Source organism: Pholis gunnellus, assembly GCF_910591455.1.
Source record: "Pholis gunnellus genome assembly, chromosome: 22".
In the NCBI taxonomy this organism is placed as follows: domain Eukaryota; kingdom Metazoa; phylum Chordata; class Actinopteri; order Perciformes; family Pholidae; genus Pholis; species Pholis gunnellus.
Genome location: NC_136549.1, coordinates 1950304 through 1968840, shown reverse-complemented (window position 1 = coordinate 1968840; position 18537 = coordinate 1950304). Strand labels below are relative to the sequence as shown.

The window sequence follows — 18537 nt, the reverse complement described above, 5'->3', positions numbered from 1 at the left end:
CAAGAGCTAAAGTTGCGAGCGTCGAAGGGAGAGCCCAGAGAGAATTGTGGGAGTCGTAGTTTACAGGTGTGAGTCTTCCTGTGCTACTCAGAAATAATATCCCCTGTTCAGGTATAAGCAACTCGGTTGTGTGCTAATACACAGGAGTCATGCATTTGACATTTATTATATTTCATAACTGATGTAGGTAGCCAGAGTTTTCCATATTCTATGTTTAACATAATTAAAATAGAAGATACCTCCCATTCTCAGGGCTTTCATTAATCTTTGTGACTTGTAAAGTTCAGGGTGGTGAGCTTTTAGGATATGAAAAGGTTGGGCCCCTGGTGTTGGCTGTCCTGTGCATCTTCAGTTGAATTGTATTATTGGGACGTTACAATGCAATTCTTCAGTGAGACAGATTTAAATTAATAACAATATCTGTTTTCTTATCCGGTAATAAATGTTTAGCGTATTCAGACATTTTCATTTTGAAGAGTTCGCTTTTTTTGAATTATGTTTAAATCTCAAACTGCAAATAAAATGTTGCATCTTTTGTCATGAATTGTAAATTCAAAACCCAACAGACAGAATTACAGCAGTTAAAACTGACTGCTGCAATAGTCTGAAATAACTATAAGATCAATGTTAATAAATAACCAGGCATTTTGTTTTAAGTCGGTCAAAAGTTCATTAGCAGCCTCTCCGTCAGTAAAAAAGCTGCTGTGAGCAGCAGAAATCTAGAGGTACGTTTTGCTTGTGTTGCACACATTCATCACCGTTCACTCCACACAGGCACTGTCTGAAATGTGAGGGGAAAAAGTGATCAAACAAAGCTTTGGTTTTTGACAAAGTTGTTTTTACTTTGCAGTATAGAAATCATTTGAGCCCAGGATGTTTTAGTTTTTTTAAGTTGTTCAAGACAGGAGATACCAAAAGGGCTCTCATCAATTCAATACTGCTGCAGTACACATTTTGGTCCTCCTTAAGCAATTACAGTCAACCACACATCCCACCAATCTGCTGTTAATGCTTTGCATGATACAGGAACAGAAACTACTAAATCTCCGACGCATTATAGTAACTCAAGCTGTCTGAGAAACAGGTCTGGGTAGTTTATGCTGGACCAGTCGCCCTTGTGTTTTGGTTTATAGGATGCGTCGGGCCATCATGGAGATTTGACAGGAAAGGTTTTTTAACAAAAAATATCAAAAAATAAGATAAAATAAACCTTGACATAGAAATATGAAGCCCACACACCCCTTATCCACGTTAACGGCCGCCTCACACAGCTGTCTGCTGCTGCTGGGTCTGAATGTGCGCGGAGGAACACTCCGCTGCTCGCATGATTTAACTCGGACACACAAAGCCAAAGCCGCTTCTCTCTCTCTCTCTCTCTCTCACCCTGACATGAAAGAATACTTGCAGAGACCAATAACTGATGTAGATATTATTTATCTTCCAAACACCTTTTATACAATGACAGAACAATTGGACACCCCACCCCGCTGACACATATACCCACTCTGTAAGATCGTTTTTTGAATTATCATTTGATTTGGCATCTTTGGACTATACATCATGTCGACATGATGAGGCAGAAGAATGTAGGGTATTACTGTATATTAGGTATAACCAGTGTTTAGTGCAACATCCATCTGAGTGTGGGTTTAAAAAGCATAGCTCCCTCCCTGAACCCTATCCAACAACACTATATCATATCTCTATATATCATGAACTTCCTCAATGGGCAAAACCGTTTACACGGATGATCAGCCATTGGCGTGTACAATTTTGTGTAGTTTTTTATTTTTTTACTATTTTCTGTAAGATTTCAGTTGTCGTCGTCTTTAATAATCAGGATTGCAAGGGGTGCCTCTCCTCTAATCGCAGGCGTCGCCGAAGGTGTCCTGCTTCTTGCGTTCCATCTCGGCAAAGTCAAAGTCTGAGCCCGTCATCCTCTTGTAGATGTCTTGGATGTCGTCGCAGGTGGTCTCGAAGTGAGTCGTGGCATCATACGTGCGGGAGATGAAAATCTAGGGGAGAAAACCGGATCATAGAGGCCTTTTATTGGAAGAATTCTTTCAGTGCGCACAAAGACAGATGAACAGTCACGGTTGTATTTAATCTAGATTCTTAAAACAATGCCGACAAAAGATAAACTACAAAACAAAAAGTTTCCAAACAGTAATTCTTCTCTATTAAATGGCAATTGATTTTAGTTTTACAGACGGAAGAAATCCAACCACAGAAGTGTTTCCTGTGCAGACACGTACATTTCTGCTCACACACTCAAAGCCAAGTGGTGCAAAGATGGCGTATTCTTACAGAACAGCAACATGCAAGGAAAATGTATCGCTGCAATGAGGGGTACTTCCTTTTTTGCAAGTTTACCAGAAAACAGTTAAATTCTGAAGTTACAATATTAACATTAAACAAAATCTAAAAAACAATGAGGTGGACAGTAGGGCTGCAACAACGAATCGATAAAATCGATAAAAATCGATTATCAAAAGAGTTGGCAACGAATTTCATTATCGATTCGTTGTGTCGCGCGATTATTACGCCACTCAATAAGTCGCGGAGATGTTTGAGTGTTCACAGCAGCTCGGAATAATGGAACAGGACTCCGGTTCTGTAGCTGCCGCTGACCGGCGTATAAACGTTGCCATGACAACACCGGAAGTTGATTTACGCGATTTCTATTCTTTTTAGTTTATTTCTGCAATTATAATACATTACATTTACTGCCATTTTGGGTACCTTGTGTTAAACTCGTAACCGTTTTGCCGTTGTTTTACTTATGATAGACAAGCTTTTGTTTTTGTAACGTGACCATTAAACCGGAAGTTAAGCGGAGCTCAGAAAGATGAGAAATGGCGGTGAAAACAGCGAACTGTTTCTTCCCCGTCTGTTATTCTACAGCTGGTCTACCAGGCGAACATGGTAAAGTTTATTCAGTTAACTCATTAAAGTACTGTTATAATTGTAGGTGATGAGAGACAGAGTATTTGTTTCTTTGTTGTTTGTACATGAAGCTGTTTTGTGTCTTCTAGTTTTCCCGGTATTCCATGAGAGAGAATCAGTAAGAAGCGTGGACTCTTTTATGACCAGTGTGGCTACAGGTTCTATTTTGTGGGTTTTTCTCTGAACTGGGGCCATGATTAAGAGGGACGGCCGGGGAAACCTCACCCGGCCCGGACACGGCAAGGATTGACAGATTGATGCTCTTTCTCCATGCTGTGGGTGGTGGTGCATGGCCGTTCTTAGTTGATGGAGCAATTTGTCTGGTTAATTCCGATAACGAACGAGACTCCGGCATGCTAACTCGTTACGCGGCCCCGTGCGGTCGGCGTCCAGCTTCTCAGAGGGACAAGTGGCGTTCAGCCGCACGAGATTAAGCAATAACAGGTCTGTGATGCCCTGAGATGTCCGGGGCTGCACGCGCGCCACACTGAGTGGATCAGCGTGTGTCTACCCTTCACCGAGAGGTGTGGGTAACCCGCTGAACCCCACTCCTAATATTAGTCCATTTATTTTTTTTAATTATTACTTTAACAGCTCAGGGATGTTTGAGCAACCTGTTTGTGCACTTTCTGAAGATCTTTTGCACTGTGAAGTCAGCTCTGTTCTTGAATAAAGGGTTGGAAATGAATGCTTTTTTGTTTTTTTATCCGATTCATCGATTAATCGAACAAATAATCGACAGATTAATCGATTATTAAAATAATCGTTAGTTGCAGCCCTAGTGGACAGGGGACGTTTTACATTCTAATGGGGTCATTGTCTGAGCAAGTGTACAGCATATGATGTTCACTGTTCTCAGTGTGAAGTGAGTGGAAACACTCAAACAGTAGAACAAAAAGATCCTACCTGGCTGTCAGCGCCCATGTCGGTGGGTGCATACTGCTCACTAATGCTGACGAACTTCTGCTCGATGGGCTGCAGTAGGTCCAAGGCTGGCTTGATTTCCTTCTCTGGGTCGTTTGTCTCCACTGTGGTGCTGATGATGGCGATGTACTTGCCTTGTGCTGCCACGTTGTGAGCAAAGGAGATCATACAAACGTAGATGTCTGGCAACCGAAGAAAAGACGAAGGTTAGCGTCTGCTGGTGAGTTCAAATAGTTATTCAATGATCAGTTGTTGTTACACATTACGAAGGTACATTTAATACGGTTCAGCTGGCAGTCTAGGCATGTTCTATTTATCATAGCTTTGGGTGGAGGCTGAAAATATAAATGTCTGTTGAAACCAGAGGTGTCACACTGGATTTTTACATTCTTTAAGATAATAAAGAATTTAAATAGTACACATTAATTTCCTGTGTGCTCACCATGCTTCCTTTGGACCTGGTTCTGGGGGATGATGATCTGGCAAGAGTTGACGTCACCAGTGTTGGCGACCGGGTGACTCAGGATGCAGATGACTCTGATCACCTGGCCCACTTTGGTGGCGCGGTCCATGGCGTAGCTGGGGTCGCAGATCAGCTGCTTGCACCTGGCGATCTGCGTTGGGGCGAACGGCCAAAAGGTCAGAGGTCAAGGGAAAGGTTTAACTCCTGGAAAAAGGGTTAGGGACACACGAAACACGTCGGAGAGCAAACTGCTCACCTCTCCCTCGGACTTGACTCCAACCACCTTCCCGTCCTCCACCACAATCTCGTCGATGGGCTTGTTCAACATGTACGTCCCGCCGTAGATGGCACTAAGCCTGGAATGGAAGAAAAGTGTGAGATGTTGCTTCCTATTATCTCCCCCCCAAAGACAACAAACGTCTTATCTCTGCTTTAAGCAGCCGGAGTCAGAGATAAGGGATTTAGCAGCCTGGCAGTCAGTTATCGGTCGGTTGGCGACAATGAAGGCTGCCGGTCTCACTACCTACCCATTAGGAAAATGTTCAGCAAAGACCTAGAGACAAGGTGGCACTGCTCAAAAGGTAGGCCCTTCTCTTTCTTTATGGAAAGTCTGTTATTTAGCTAACGGCATAGTCAGAGAGAAAGAGAAAACAATGTATATCAAAAGGATCAGATATCTTAAGCTGAACTCCCTTTAAAACCGGAAATATTAAATACCACATTGTGCCAACTCACATACACCAAAAGCAATGAGTTCCCCATCACGTTATGTCAATTTTCTGTCAACATCTCGCCGCTTGCGAGCGTATTGGGGGTGGACACACGGTAGAAACGTCAGTAACAAATATTGGATCGAATTCACGGTTTATTCATACATTAGGCATATGTCTACAATGTTGCGTATATTGGCTCTAAATAAGAACAAAATGAGGTAAATGAGACCTACATGTGTTTTGGGAGGAGTAGACTGCTCCATAATGTTAATATAATGGAATTAATTCAGAGCTAGTAGCCTAGTACCAGTCATCCTGATGTTTTGAGTTGTGAGTGAACTGATCTAAGTAATAAATAATATTTGGAACAATACATATAATTGTTTTTTTATTTATTTATCCTTTTAACCCCTAAGCCTATTTTTAGGCCTCTGCTCGAAAAATATATACTCATACTCAAAAGAGTCTGGCTCTCTAACTACAAGGTCTATTTGAATAATGTTGATGGTTTAATAACACTAACACTTGTGAGATTTGTTGAGATGTGTAAATATCAGTGTATATGTTACTAGTAAATGCTGAATGAAGATGGCACACAGCTCAAATTGAAAATGTTCAGGTTCGCCTGGAAAAAAAAGCACTTTTGTCTTTGAAATAATGCAGCAGTAAGCCTAAAACTCCACAATCATAGCACAACCTGTCAGAAGTCTCCACAAAAAAGGTTTTACTTTGATAAAGTGAAGAAGGCTAAGTTGAGGTTGGAGTACGGAGAGTTCACGCCAGGTCAAGCCATAATTCTGAATTTTCCGAATATTGGAACCAGGTTTCCAGCTGTTCTATTCTAATTGTATATACTATATAACCATATATTTCACTTGTTTTATCATTAATAGGGTTCAATCTATCTCATACAGCAGTTTGGCATAATTTTGAACCATTTTTGACCTCTCAGGAGCCTGAATTATGCGTTTTATGTGATTTTTTCGTCGCTCCCTTCCAAGCTTTGGAAGCCTATGATTGGTCGATTTGCACGTGATACGTCTAAGAATGCGGAAATGAGTGTAGAATGCAGTGGGCCGGTCAGTCAGGTGATTGACAGACTTTTTAGCCACTAAAACTCCAAAAGAGTTGCACAACAGACCGAGCGTCGAAATGATTCACTGAAAAGTAAAAGGAGGACTACCTATGCATAAATGCATGCATTATCTCTATTTTACTTTCAAAAGAAAGAGGGGCCGGGTGCATATGTAGGGAAAGGATTTAAGCGGATTTACAGAGTTTTTCACCCAGAAAACCAGCTCAAAGTACGATGCGTTTCACATTTTTTGCTCTGTGGTTGGTTGTTCTTGTGTGGGTTCTACAGTGTAACGTTTGAATGGTTTGAAGGAGAGAAATATGGAAGATATCTGCGGATTCAGGGTGGAATTCTCATGCTTGCTAAGCTATCGTTCGGCCATGACGGCCTCTTTTTTTTGTGATGATATCTGCATTCAGAGTGTGTAGCTCGCTGTAGCTCGCCGAAATATACGTGGTATTGTGCTAGAACTTGGTAGTTTATATATAACTTTGTGTATAATTGTGTTTTGAGTGAGTAAAATGACTTTTTGTATTTTTTCCCAGAATCTCGTCGTTAAATAGGTATACAACATGTGGGTAAAATTCATTATATTCGTTTCAGAAAAGTGATTTATATGACGCTCTTCTTCGCAAAACACTCTCGCTGGGAGACATTTATGTCGCCGTTCGGGATTAAAAGGTTAAAAGTGTTTCACCTGTTTTCACCACGGCCAAAAAGGGAATTACATTACACTTAAGCAGTGGTGGGCCGTCAGGGCCTGCAACGCCTTCTCTCCCTACAGCTACGTCAGCATTAACACACAGCTCCGTTTCCAGGTGCAGCGCTGCAGTGAGGTGCAGCGTGTGCTGTGATTGGTCAGTGGGCGAGCATGTGACTATTGGAAAACTAAACCTAAGCAGAGGCTTAGTCGGAGTAGTAAGAGTTCAAATTGAATGATATGGAAGAAATGACATTTATGCATTTTGTTTGGTGTAGATTTTTTTTTATTTACCTAGCTTTGTTTTTTTAACACTCAATGGCTGAATAAGGAGGAGAAACGGATTTGTGAGTTGGAATTTAACTGGGATGAAACTCTGTCAACAAAGAAAGGAGGAACAGCATTTGGTAAGTCAACTGTGTTTGTTTTTTTACATCTAATATCTGAATGGCCCTAGAGTGTGTAGCAGAATGCGTGTTGCTGCTGTTGTTTTCCCATTAAGCTAGTTAGCATAGCCACCCAGAACATTTGCGGAGCGCCAGCTGTTTTTGGTTCCGGTTCAGAGGTCACACAGACCGTTGTCTCCTACGTGAGCGCAGAAAACACATTTCCTACAATTTAAGCTTCTGCATTTGCCAAATGCACTAGTATTATTCAAACGTATTGTTCGGTTTGTAAGTCTCATACGAATGGTTTAATACAGGGGTGTCCAAACTTTTTTCAAAGAGGGCCAGATTTGATAATGTGAAGATGCCCAAGGGCCAACAGTCCCTGCTGACATTATTTTAAACAATACAAGTTGCCTATACATACACTATTATTTAATAATTATATTTTCAATGACAGCAGGGATAATTTTATTTTAAATATGATCTTTAAAATGTAGCATTCTGGTGTACTCTGAGAAGAAAATTAAGTGATAAGACATTTTCTTTAAGCAAAAAACTAATTTATTATTCAGTTATTAATCAGTATTTCAGCTCTGGTTGAACAGCTGGATAGTTTTTTTCAATCTATTATTATTATTAACCTTTTATGTAGACAAAATCCATTGAGAACGAGGTCTCATTTTCAAAAGTTTGTCATTTAAAAACAAAGATAGCAAGAGTAGCGAGAACCATCGCCTGTACAAATAAAGTGATTAGTTTTCATTGAACCCCGTTACTGTATTAACTTCCACTGTTACTGTAAAGCTGTTAGAATTGTGGCCTATCTTCTATTTGCAAATAATATGCATTCAATCCAGTTCAATTATTTAAATTAGAATGAAGAGTAAAGTAATAGCTGTGATCTATACACACCTCTGCATTAGCAACCTGCTGAAATGAAGATACAGGCACCTTAACCCTCTCTATCATTACTTCAGGGCCCTGTTGGGACCGGAAGTACTCTGGCTGTGGTCATCACAGTGAACAGTGTCTGGGAGTGTGATGACAGGGCACGTGAGCCCTTGTTACTGTAGTTCATCTCCTTAGAGCAGAGGCAGCATTTAGCATACCCTGCCTTATCAATATTTCTAAAACACTGCGACAGCAGGAAGCTGTACTCACGTCTGTTTAGAGTAGACCTCCACCTTTATCCAGGCCCAGCTCCTTCACATCTCAGCCCTGCATCAAGCTGCGCTACACAAACAGCGTCCTCTCCCTGAAGCTCTTTGACCTCATCATCTCATCAGTATCTGGGCCTCATCATCGTGGTCTTAAAAGTTATTGTCACCACGAAATCATCCTCATTCTACTTTGAGTTAAAAAAAACAACCTGCCAGCAGATCCGCCGGTGTTCCGGTTTAACGTTAACGAGCGACCGCGTGAACTGAACCGGGCATGTTTCATCGCGTTACGTTTTTTTTCCTCCTAAATCGCGATAATGACGAATGTTAACAAACAAAGTTCCGCATGCAGTGGACGTTATCCTTAACCGAGCAAGTCTGAACTGTAACGGAGGGAAAGACGGTGTAGACATCTTAACGCTGATTGGCCAAGACTCGACACATCAAAGATGTTTTATTGCGAAGATCACGTCATCACCTTTTTTCCTCGTCTCAATCCAATCTGAGAAATGCTGGCTGGCCAGATGACCCCCCCCCCCCCCCCCTAAAGAGAAAACATCTACGGATCACGTGGATGATATATTTTCATTCAAAACGGCTAATTTCGCTGAAAAGCAACAAGTTTGCAGGTATGCATTTGACTCGTGGGCCCGCGAAAAAGACCGCTGCTGTGTGGCAAGTTATCTTGGAGTTGCTTCACTTTTCTAGCACGGTCGCTCTCTGATAGCTTGTTGAAGTATTAGCATGTTTTGTCTCGTAGTGTCTCTTTACATTATATCACTTAAACAAGGCAACAGTCTCATGACAAACTAGGCAGACACAGTTGTTTCGGTTTTCGGTGAAAAAATATGAAAGCGGCGGCCCTCTGTATCGACTTTCCTTATTTTACTTGCCGTAGCCATGACAGTTGAAGGGTCAGAGACAATTAAAAAAAGCCAGACAGTTACAGAGTGGTGCTGCCACCATGAGGTGAAAAGAGGAATTGCATGTTGAATTTGTATGATTTATTCATTCCGTTTTGACTGTGCTGGCGGGCCATAAATAATGCATTTTAAGACAGAAGGCGCGGGCCGTATAAAACCTGACCTCGGGACTTTGGACATGCCTGGTTTAATACGAATATGTATATTGTTAAAGCCCTAGAAACAAATAATAACCATAGCTGTGGCGCCATCATGAGGTTATAAGGTGGTATTTCAGCTGCAGGACAGCAGTGAAGGCCCAGGTATAAAATGCACGGCCCGCCACTGCACTTAAAAGAATTTTCATCTCTGAAAAAATTAAAAAAGCTGACATTACCTTTTACATCTTAACCTCTTAATGAAGAAAAAGTTTGAAAATATGTAAACGTGCGCGTGTTTATCACAGTAAAGACGGTATTGCAAAATCCGTGTCGTGGCCAAACGGGAAACTGGTGAGGGTGATGAAACAGGTATACAACCCAGCCCTGCTAATCAGTCAAAATATTTGCTGTAGAAAAGACCTAATGGGACAAATCTAATGAAGCCACCATTAATGTTTGATAACGGTCAATTTCAGTACTTTAATCCCCCTGAGGGCAGCTGTTGCACATTATGATGTTAAAAACATTAAACTATGTACTTGGTGCTTGTGCGTCCACAGGTTCCACAAGAGCCTTGTTGACAGGCCTCAGTAATGTCAAAAAACAGACAACATCACTGTGTCACTTTGATACAAAAGAAATTTGATGGCTCACAGCTCAGTTCCTGAGTTTTAAGGAGCTTCTGTTTTTTCTTTTTTCTGGACATTGGAAAGTGTCCGTGTGTTCAGATTATAACTTTCAAAAGGAGTGTGATTTTGACGCAAATGAACTTTAAGTAGCTGAATTCAATGAGCTGTGTGTCACAGTCACTGCTGCAACCCATGACCCATGCTGATTATGGGGAGAAATCAACGGATCAAATTACAATAACTTTCGTTTGTGTGTTTTGGTCGTAAACATAACTGTGTTTTACACCTCTGATGCTGCTGGAATTTTCAAGACTACTCCTAGCATTTAAAAGTCCTTTTTACTTGGTGTGGTAAATTAACTCCGCTGTGTGCAGCAGCACGCAGATGCAACAAAGTGATACATCCAAATAGTCCCCTACCTGGCGAACCCTTGTGGCAGCTCCCCCAGGCCGTACAGTGGGTAGAGGTACGGGCTCTTTCCATATCTGGCCAGAGACTCACTGTAAAGCTTGATCCGGTTTATCGCCTCAATGCAGGGTTCATCCAGGTAACTGAGTGGAGAGAGATGGAGACTATTTAAAACTGTGCAATGGTAGCACAATCACGTGCAATTAAGTTTATTGTAAAAATAGCACTTATTGAACAACTGGAAAGAGCACTGACTCGTCTGTGCGGTAGAGGGCGAGTGAGTGGCCGGTGAAGTCCATGACCTCCTGACCCAGGTTGAAGTTTTTGAAAATTTTTCGCATGGGTGTCATTTGGGGGTCGACATCATCCATGGTTTTGGGGTTGCTCTCGTCGAAGTTGGAGATGAACTGGAGGAATTTTTGGAAGCGCCGTTTCTCAAAAATCCCCATCAGACCTTTAGGAGACCGAGAGTTTAGACTGAGTGGGCCGATGTCGAAAGCAACTAAGTGGGTGAAGGGCAAGCTTTGCAACGCAAAGCACAACCAGCAGCTGAGTGTTATGGGTTAGACCCAAACAACATTGCTACTTAAAAACAACGACTAACAAGTAATACAAAGATTGTTCTGTAGAAACACACAAATACAGCATATTAAATCAAAAACATTTTCTTGATGGTTTCAAGCTGTCACATTTTTATAATCGTTTGCCGCTGCGTCCTTAAATTACTTACTAGATGACAGAGCCTCGGTCTCAGTAGAGGGGACTTTATGGATTTTGCCCCCCTTGTACACAAAGCTGCCCTCGATCACTTTGAAATCCAGGTACTGGGTCACCTTTGTGATCAGCAGCATGCGCACAAGCTGACCTGAGGGAAGGAGACGCAAACATCAGCGTTACGGTCACAAAAAGATGCCATTGTCTAAAGCCGGGTAAGCAGTTTATTTTTGCCATCATTGGGCAGAAATTCCATAATTACCTTTCAGAATATTTTAATTCAAGTAGTTGTAATGAAAACTAGACTTCTGCACCTCCCAATGGCTCCGTTTGCAGGCTTAATCAAATCTAGCCAGTGATGGGAGACTTTGGCCAATCACAGGTTATTTCAGAGAGAGGGCGTTCCTTTCCACGTTGCTTTAGTGAACGCCTGATTCAATGGCAGAATATTCTGCAAAAAAAGTTGCTGTTCCAACTTTTGGCAACCACTGCCTTGCCAACAACATAACTAAAAGAAAGCCTGAGAATACAAGCGAAGCATTTCAGAGATTAAGAGAATATGTTGCTAATAGAATAGCCTTCTGCTAACCTTAACCACTGCAGCGCAGTCGTGACAGCTAAAGTTAACGGCAGGCTAAGCTATTAGCAACATTTTCCCTCCATTTCTGAAATGCTTTGCCTCAAATCACAGTATGTCATCTCACTTTACTGGTCCAAAAGTTTGCAAAGAAATCACTTTGTTACTGTATGAAGGACGATATGCTAATGCTCGTCTAGTGGGAGGGGCTTAGTGAGGGCTTTTTTTTTTCTTCATATACTGCCATTTTTTTTTTTTTTTGCCTTTTCCGAAAGCCAAACCTGGGGTACCATTTGAGTTACAATATGCCGAAGGGTTATTATGGAATTTTTAGTAATACCAAGTAATACCATTGGCCATAAGGAATTTAGGGATGAGGTCCACGTTCCAATCCCGGCCTTTTCCCATCGACTCAGAAGGTTTGCCTGGAAGGTCAAAGCGCTTGTAGAGCTGTAGAGACACACAGAACCAGACTTGACTCACAAGCTACAGCCAGTAACTTACAATTACACCAGAGGTGCATTTCAGGAAGTAAGGCCTCCATTAGCAAGAGGTCGCAGCGTTTGGTCGTGCAGCTCATAATTTTTGTAACTTGGTGATCACGTGACCGCCACAAACAGTTCACTGATAAAAGCACTATTAACATGTCTAGGGACTATACAAAGAAGACCAGTTCGCTTTTAAAATGCTTTAGAAACAGGTCTAAAAAAAAAAATCTACATTTGAGTAAATATTTAGCAGCCAAATCAAACAGTTTACAGGATATTCAATCTTAGTTTCTTTATAATAAATGTAATACTTGACTTGTTTCTTTACAGGGCTTGTACAAAGGCAATAAAGTAGTTCATGAATTTCAGATATGAGTTTACAGATGATTCCAATCCCTCCTCGTCATAGTGGAGGTTCATGCTCGGGGCTCGCGCTACGGCGCCAAGTTTATATATCACAATTCCACAGTTCTTGCTTCCTTATGTCCTCATGCTTTTCATTTCAAACCAATGTGACCTCCCCAGTGTCACAAAGCAGAGCCAGCAGCATCACAGATCAACTTACATCTTCAAGAGGAGTGATGGAGGCACTCTCAGCTCCGTAGTAGGAGTTGCGGTCCATGTGCAGAACCTTCTTCCCCTTCACCGACATGATTCCTGATAAAATGCATTCCTGTTTGGAGAAAAACAACCAAAAGGAGAATTAGACCAGGACCAATGTCCTTAGCAGCCACAGCCAAGGACAAGAGCAGGTTGCAGCACACCATCTGCCGTACCTCCAGGACTTGGTTTCAAGGACCATGAAGCGAGCAAGAAAGATTGTACCCGACCCCTCTCACCCTGAACACAAACTGTTCGTGCCCCTTCCATCTAGCAGAAGGCTGCAGTCCATCAGGACCAAGACCTCACGCCACATCAACAGCTTTTTCCCATCCGCAGTGGGGCTCATCAACAAAGCCCAGGACCCCCACTGACTTTGTCATCCCCAGGACAATTTCCTACCGGTCACTCCCCTGCACATCCCTTCTCGGTTTCTTTATTTAAACACACTCAACACTTTTACACTCCACTTCATCATACTTGTTCATAGTACTGTTATCTGTTTTGTGCACTTTATTTTATATTGTTATTCTTATATATTCTATTATAAATTTTAATACGTTTCTATTTCTTGCACAGTGTGGAACTGTTGTTGATTGTTTAATGTTATGCACCACCCGCCATGACAAATTCCTTTTATGTGCAACATACATTGGCAATAAACGGTTCTGATTCTGATAGGATGCTGATGGTAAAGCACTATCATCATCGGAACACTAAACGCATGTATGCGATTGTTCCGTTTGTGCTCTAATGATCTATCTCACATTAACCACTTTTTAATAAAGAGTGACAGATGGCTGTTGTTGAATTGAATGTACAATTACAAATCCTGACTCCAGTTTCCTGCATTCCCCTCAGTACTGTGAATCCCTTATTCAGATTTTCCACTGTGTGTCATTCACGATCGTGAGTAAATGTTAAAGATGGCTTTGGACACAAAAGACTGAAGGGACAACGTATTACCAAGTTTAACAGAAACAGGAATAGGACGGTATCCACGACTTCAGTTCTGCCACACCCAGTACTAACAATGTCTGACATGCCGCTGCGGAGCTGGGCGGATGATTATAGCCTTCACATGGATTTAAGTCTCAGAGCCTTGGTTATGATGAGGGAAAATGTGCATGTTGACCAGAGACTGGAATTCACACAGACCAAAGGCCATAATGCGATTACTGCGTGCATCATGCGACTGTGTGGACTTTCCTCTAAAATAATTACTATCGAGTGACAGCTTTACAATATGACCGTGCACGGTATAACTTGTTTCTCACATGACCAAAAAACAAACACTAGCGCCTCATAATTTTCAGTGGATGATGTCACCTTCGCTCCCTCAGTGTAGAGACGGTGGCCCGTAATGATACAGGGTTTGAATGCATTGGAACAATAAATCGTCCCCTTCATAACCTCGTATTAACTGCACTTTCTGCATAGGTGCTCTCACAAAATAACACATGCGCCAGTGAAATCGGATCACCTCTATAAACGTCTGGGTTTCATCTATTGTCTGAGCTTGCAATGCCGCTGACTTGAATGTCTAGGGACTATACAAAGAAGGCCAGTTCGCTTTTAAAATGCTTTAGAAACAGGAGGTCTAAAAAAAAAATCTACATTTGAGTAAATATTTAGCAGCCAAATCAAACAGTTTACAGGATATTCAATCTTAGGTGCTCTCCCAAAATAACACATGCGCCAGTGAAATCGGATCACCTCTATAAACGTCTGGGTTTCATCTATTGTCTGAGCTTGCAATGCCGCTGACTTGAAGGGCATAAATTCAGGCTGCACGTCATTCTTTGGGGAAGACGGAGCAGTTCTGATGAGTCACTGTCACTCCTTTCTGGTGACATGCGATTGAAGCCGACCTACAGCTGCTTGTATGAATACAGACGTTGACACACAGCTGGAGGCAGCGTAGTCCTCACTACATCAGTCAGCTAGTAGGGGCCATGCTGACAGAGGGAAAAAAAAACACTGATGCAGTGTACAGTCAGGCAGAAAATCAAGCCAGTACCAAACCATTGGGACCCAAGGCAAAATTCTCAGTTCAATTTTGAACACATAAGACCCATAAAAATGTGTGTGAGAGGCAGCAAAGTCCAACACAGAAGACAAGAGCTGGATGTGTCTCTGCAGTTCAAAACGATTTCATCACATGACAGGGAGTTAGAACCACGGCGGGACTATACTTGCTTTCAGTTTATGACACTGAAAACTTCTAAACCTCTCTCAAGTGTTTTAAAACTGTTGGACTTTGATTTTACATCTGTTAGATACACAGCAGATTAGAGTTCAACATGCAAAACATATGAGTTTATAAAATCAGATTGAAATGTCTTCAGAGCCATTTTCATTTTTAAGACTAGTATTTTCCAGCAGAATTTGGTAAATATAAAGTTACAGTAGTAATGCAAATCTTTAAGCTTTGTACGGTGCAATTGATTGTTTAATACCTGAAACTTCTACACGAGCAGACCTCCCTTATTCATTATATAGCGAGTGAAAGCAAGCATTGTGTCCATTTCCTCTCCTTAAATACCATATCCTCCTTTTGATGGGCACAAAGATAGCAGCAACTGTAAACGTCTTACTGGAGAAGGCAAACGTTATCTAGCACGATGAAGATAATAGTTTAACTTTATATACTTGTGGATATTAAACTTTAGGGCTGCAACTAACAAACATTTAGTTTTGGAGTAATCTACCAATTATATTCTTTATAAATCATTGTTTGAAAGCAAAGATTTTTTATGTTAAAAAATACAGTCTAAAACCAAAATATATTCAGTTTACTTTCATATAAAATGGAACCAGAGAATGTTTGGCATTATGGATTGAGAACTGCCATCCCGATTGATTGATTATTAAAATAGTTTCAAAGTTTTGAATGGAGAACTTAATTCCACTGCAGTATTGCTAGCTTTTTCTTGGGAGGCTAAGTAAAAGTTTTGTCCACCACTACTACCCATTTTCCACCAGTCAGTGCTGCAGGAATGAGTCCTAAAACCTGGAAATGAGTCAGCATTTTTGCCCTTCCGGTTCCCTGCTCTCGAAGTCAATGGGTTTATTTAAATAGTTTTTTGTTAGATGCCTTAAATAAGGTCTGTGGTTTACACAAGCTCAAAAGATTTTAATTTTGTGTTGTACAATCTTGTGCCAAGCCACTCCCCTCATACGTCATTAGTAGTGGACAGATGGGGAAACCCCATCCCCCAGTTACATAACCCAATGACATAAAAAGGTGCCATTGGTGAGAGAAAATATTCCATTGAAGAACATAAAACTAGTGCATACTGTTGCATAAATAGTATACATTAGATGATTAGAATTCAGTGTAACCTGTTGAGTTAGTAGTCATAGTAGTGCTAATGTGAAATGGTAATCTGTCAAATATACAGAAGTTAAGTCACTTTGCATAACGGAACTAAAACCAAGTGAAGCTTCTGTGCAGCGGTCTGCAGGGCTTTTTAGGCTGGCTGGCAGTCAGTCTAGCTCTCAGATTAGTTGCAGTGTACTTTCGTTTCCTCAGCCTTGGTGGAACCACACCCAAATGTGAGCTAACAGAAGTTAACTAAGCTCTGCTGCCACCTCGGCCTGCTCTGAGCCTAAAGCAAAGCACCTTGCAACTCAGTGTTTGACTTCATAAAAAAATATAAATTTATAGAAACGTAACAAGGCTGTGTTGAACCGCAGATGACATCAGAATCAAAACTGGGCCCTAGGGCTCTTCAGATTAAGAACAGTCCAGAAACTGCTATGAGAGTTGACAGGAAGCTGCCCACAGGCATCACGGTACTGTCATGGCAGTCATGCACCAGAACAACCGGAAGACCCAGGAATGCGGATATAGAAGCAGTTGTTATGAATGAAACAACGCAGTTTTTGTCCACCATTTATTTTCACACCACTTAGTGTCAATCCAGATGGCCATGTTCTTGTGAAAATATTATTGTATTGGAATGAGATGAAGATGAAAGTCGGGAGGCCTGTAGTATAATAAGGCTATGGCATGGTCAACACTGACAAGCTTAATATCCGGGTAAACAAGCCCTACACACGGGGAACAGCTCATGATCTGCCACCTCACATCCTCCTCAGCTTCTCTGGCGTTTAGTATGCAAGTTAAAACGACACAAGAATTTCAAGTTAATTTATAGGTTATCAACCCATTGATAAAGTTCCTGACTGACAGTCACATAGTCCACAGTAATCCTGTGATTTCGGATAATCAGTCAGTATGGTCTTTACCAAAACGCCCTCTCATTAAAGTGATGGGACTTCGTTAACTTTAATTATTAAGACTGTATACGACAGCTTATTTTTACTCGCCAGCCTGTTGAGTCCAGGAGCATAACAGAAGCTCAAGGAAGCTTTAGTCAGCTCCTTAATGTTTTTTAATACTTTAATAAAATAACACTGAGACTGGGATAAAGTCAACAACCGAGTTGACAGGCTCCGTGCACGACAGATTAGTCGGGGAAGCTGACCCGCCGTTATTCTGTTGTTAGCGGGCTGATTAGTTAGCTTAATTTGGGTCGGCTAACGTTAGCAGACTTATCATCCGCGTATTACCTTATCTTGACTGAGAGACTGGCGTCCAAATAACCGGTTAAATTACCAAGGTCCCTGCATTCATAGTGCCCAGAACAACGTAAAGCCACAATAACAGAGTGAGAGTTGAACGTATCTTGAATACGTTAACATTTAGGTATCGTTAATCTTTCCAGACACTGATAGCATTTGAAGCTAGCATAGTGCTAACAGTTAGCGTTAGCTACTTTGCTCGCTGTTTCCTTTAACTAACAGGTAGTCGCTCACTCGCGGTTAGCGGCTAAGCTAGCTACTTAGCACTAGCCCTGCTGATTAGGCCTCGTTAGTTCAAAGCGCTAACTGCGTCGGTAACAGGTTGAAAATCACTTCCACGATGCGAAATTCATCGTTTGTTTCTTTCTCACCGTAAGCCCGGTGCCCAAAACGATAACGTCGTATTCTTCATTCATTTTTCCAAGTCTTCACTCCTCCGCTACAGAATATCGGGAAAGAAGAAAATGGAGATCTGCGGGGCTGGAACTGAGAAGGGGCTGCGGTTCAGCGTCAGGCGCCTCGGGGGGCGGGGCTTCTCATCTGTCAATCACTTGGAAGAAGAGCGCGTGTCAGTGTGAAAATATAATGTATTATTATTTAAGATAATATAGAGAAGCAAGAAGACAGGCAGACAAAATACCAAGATAGACCAGCCAGTTGACATGTTATAGTAATTACAACGTCTTAAGTTCTCACCACGAGCCTCTTACTGTACTGTGTGTAGTGTGCAGTGCATATCTTAAGATTCAGGTTATGCATTTAGATAATATTTCACACTTTGCCTTGCTTTGGTAAATGAGTCAACTGGGTTTTCACCTTTTCTTAAAATATAATTGAAGTGCCATTGTATGTTATTTATTGTTGAATGTCATTTGTCTTGCATTCTGTGTTGTCTACAGTTTCTCCCACCTTGTATGTTGAATACATGGTCACTCTCATTTTACCTATTTTAAGATGTCTATTTTTGTAGGAACTCATCATTATGTCATATGAGGACTTCCACCATCAAGTCAAGTGTAATGATGTGCAATGCCTTGCAGTCTCTTTACACTATTTGTGTTGCCAGTGTGGACTACATTTATGGTAGGCACACCTGTT

At 41.5% G+C, this 18537-nt stretch overlaps 1 protein-coding gene across 1 annotated transcript; it reads right to left on the bottom strand.

The window, feature by feature from the left end:
* Positions 1-816: 816 nt before the first annotated feature.
* On the bottom strand, positions 817-17948 carry gdi2 (GDP dissociation inhibitor 2). The gene is made up of 10 exons (XM_079183614.1): positions 17811-17948; positions 12815-12922; positions 12112-12211; positions 11201-11335; positions 10726-10924; positions 10482-10613; positions 4590-4689; positions 4313-4484; positions 3853-4052; positions 817-2015 (listed from the first exon to the last, which is right to left on the bottom strand). The coding sequence occupies exons 1-10, from the start codon at positions 17853-17855 to the stop codon at positions 1863-1865; spliced, it is 1344 nt and encodes a 447-aa protein (XP_079039740.1). The 5' UTR covers positions 17856-17948; the 3' UTR covers positions 817-1862.
* Positions 17949-18537: the final 589 nt, after the last annotated feature.

Excerpts from the sequence above, each read along its gene's own strand:
- gdi2 (XM_079183614.1), bottom strand. The coding sequence starts at position 17,855 with ATGAATGAAGAATACGACGTTATCGTTTTGGGCACCGGGCTTACG. Across the intron at positions 4,053-4,312 it reads CCAGGTCCAAAGGAAGCATG|ACATCTACGTTTGTATGATC; the intron begins GTGAGCACACAG and ends TTCGGTTGCCAG. Across the intron at positions 2,016-3,852 it reads ACATGGGCGCTGACAGCCAG|ATTTTCATCTCCCGCACGTA; the intron begins GTAGGATCTTTT and ends TTTCTCCCCTAG.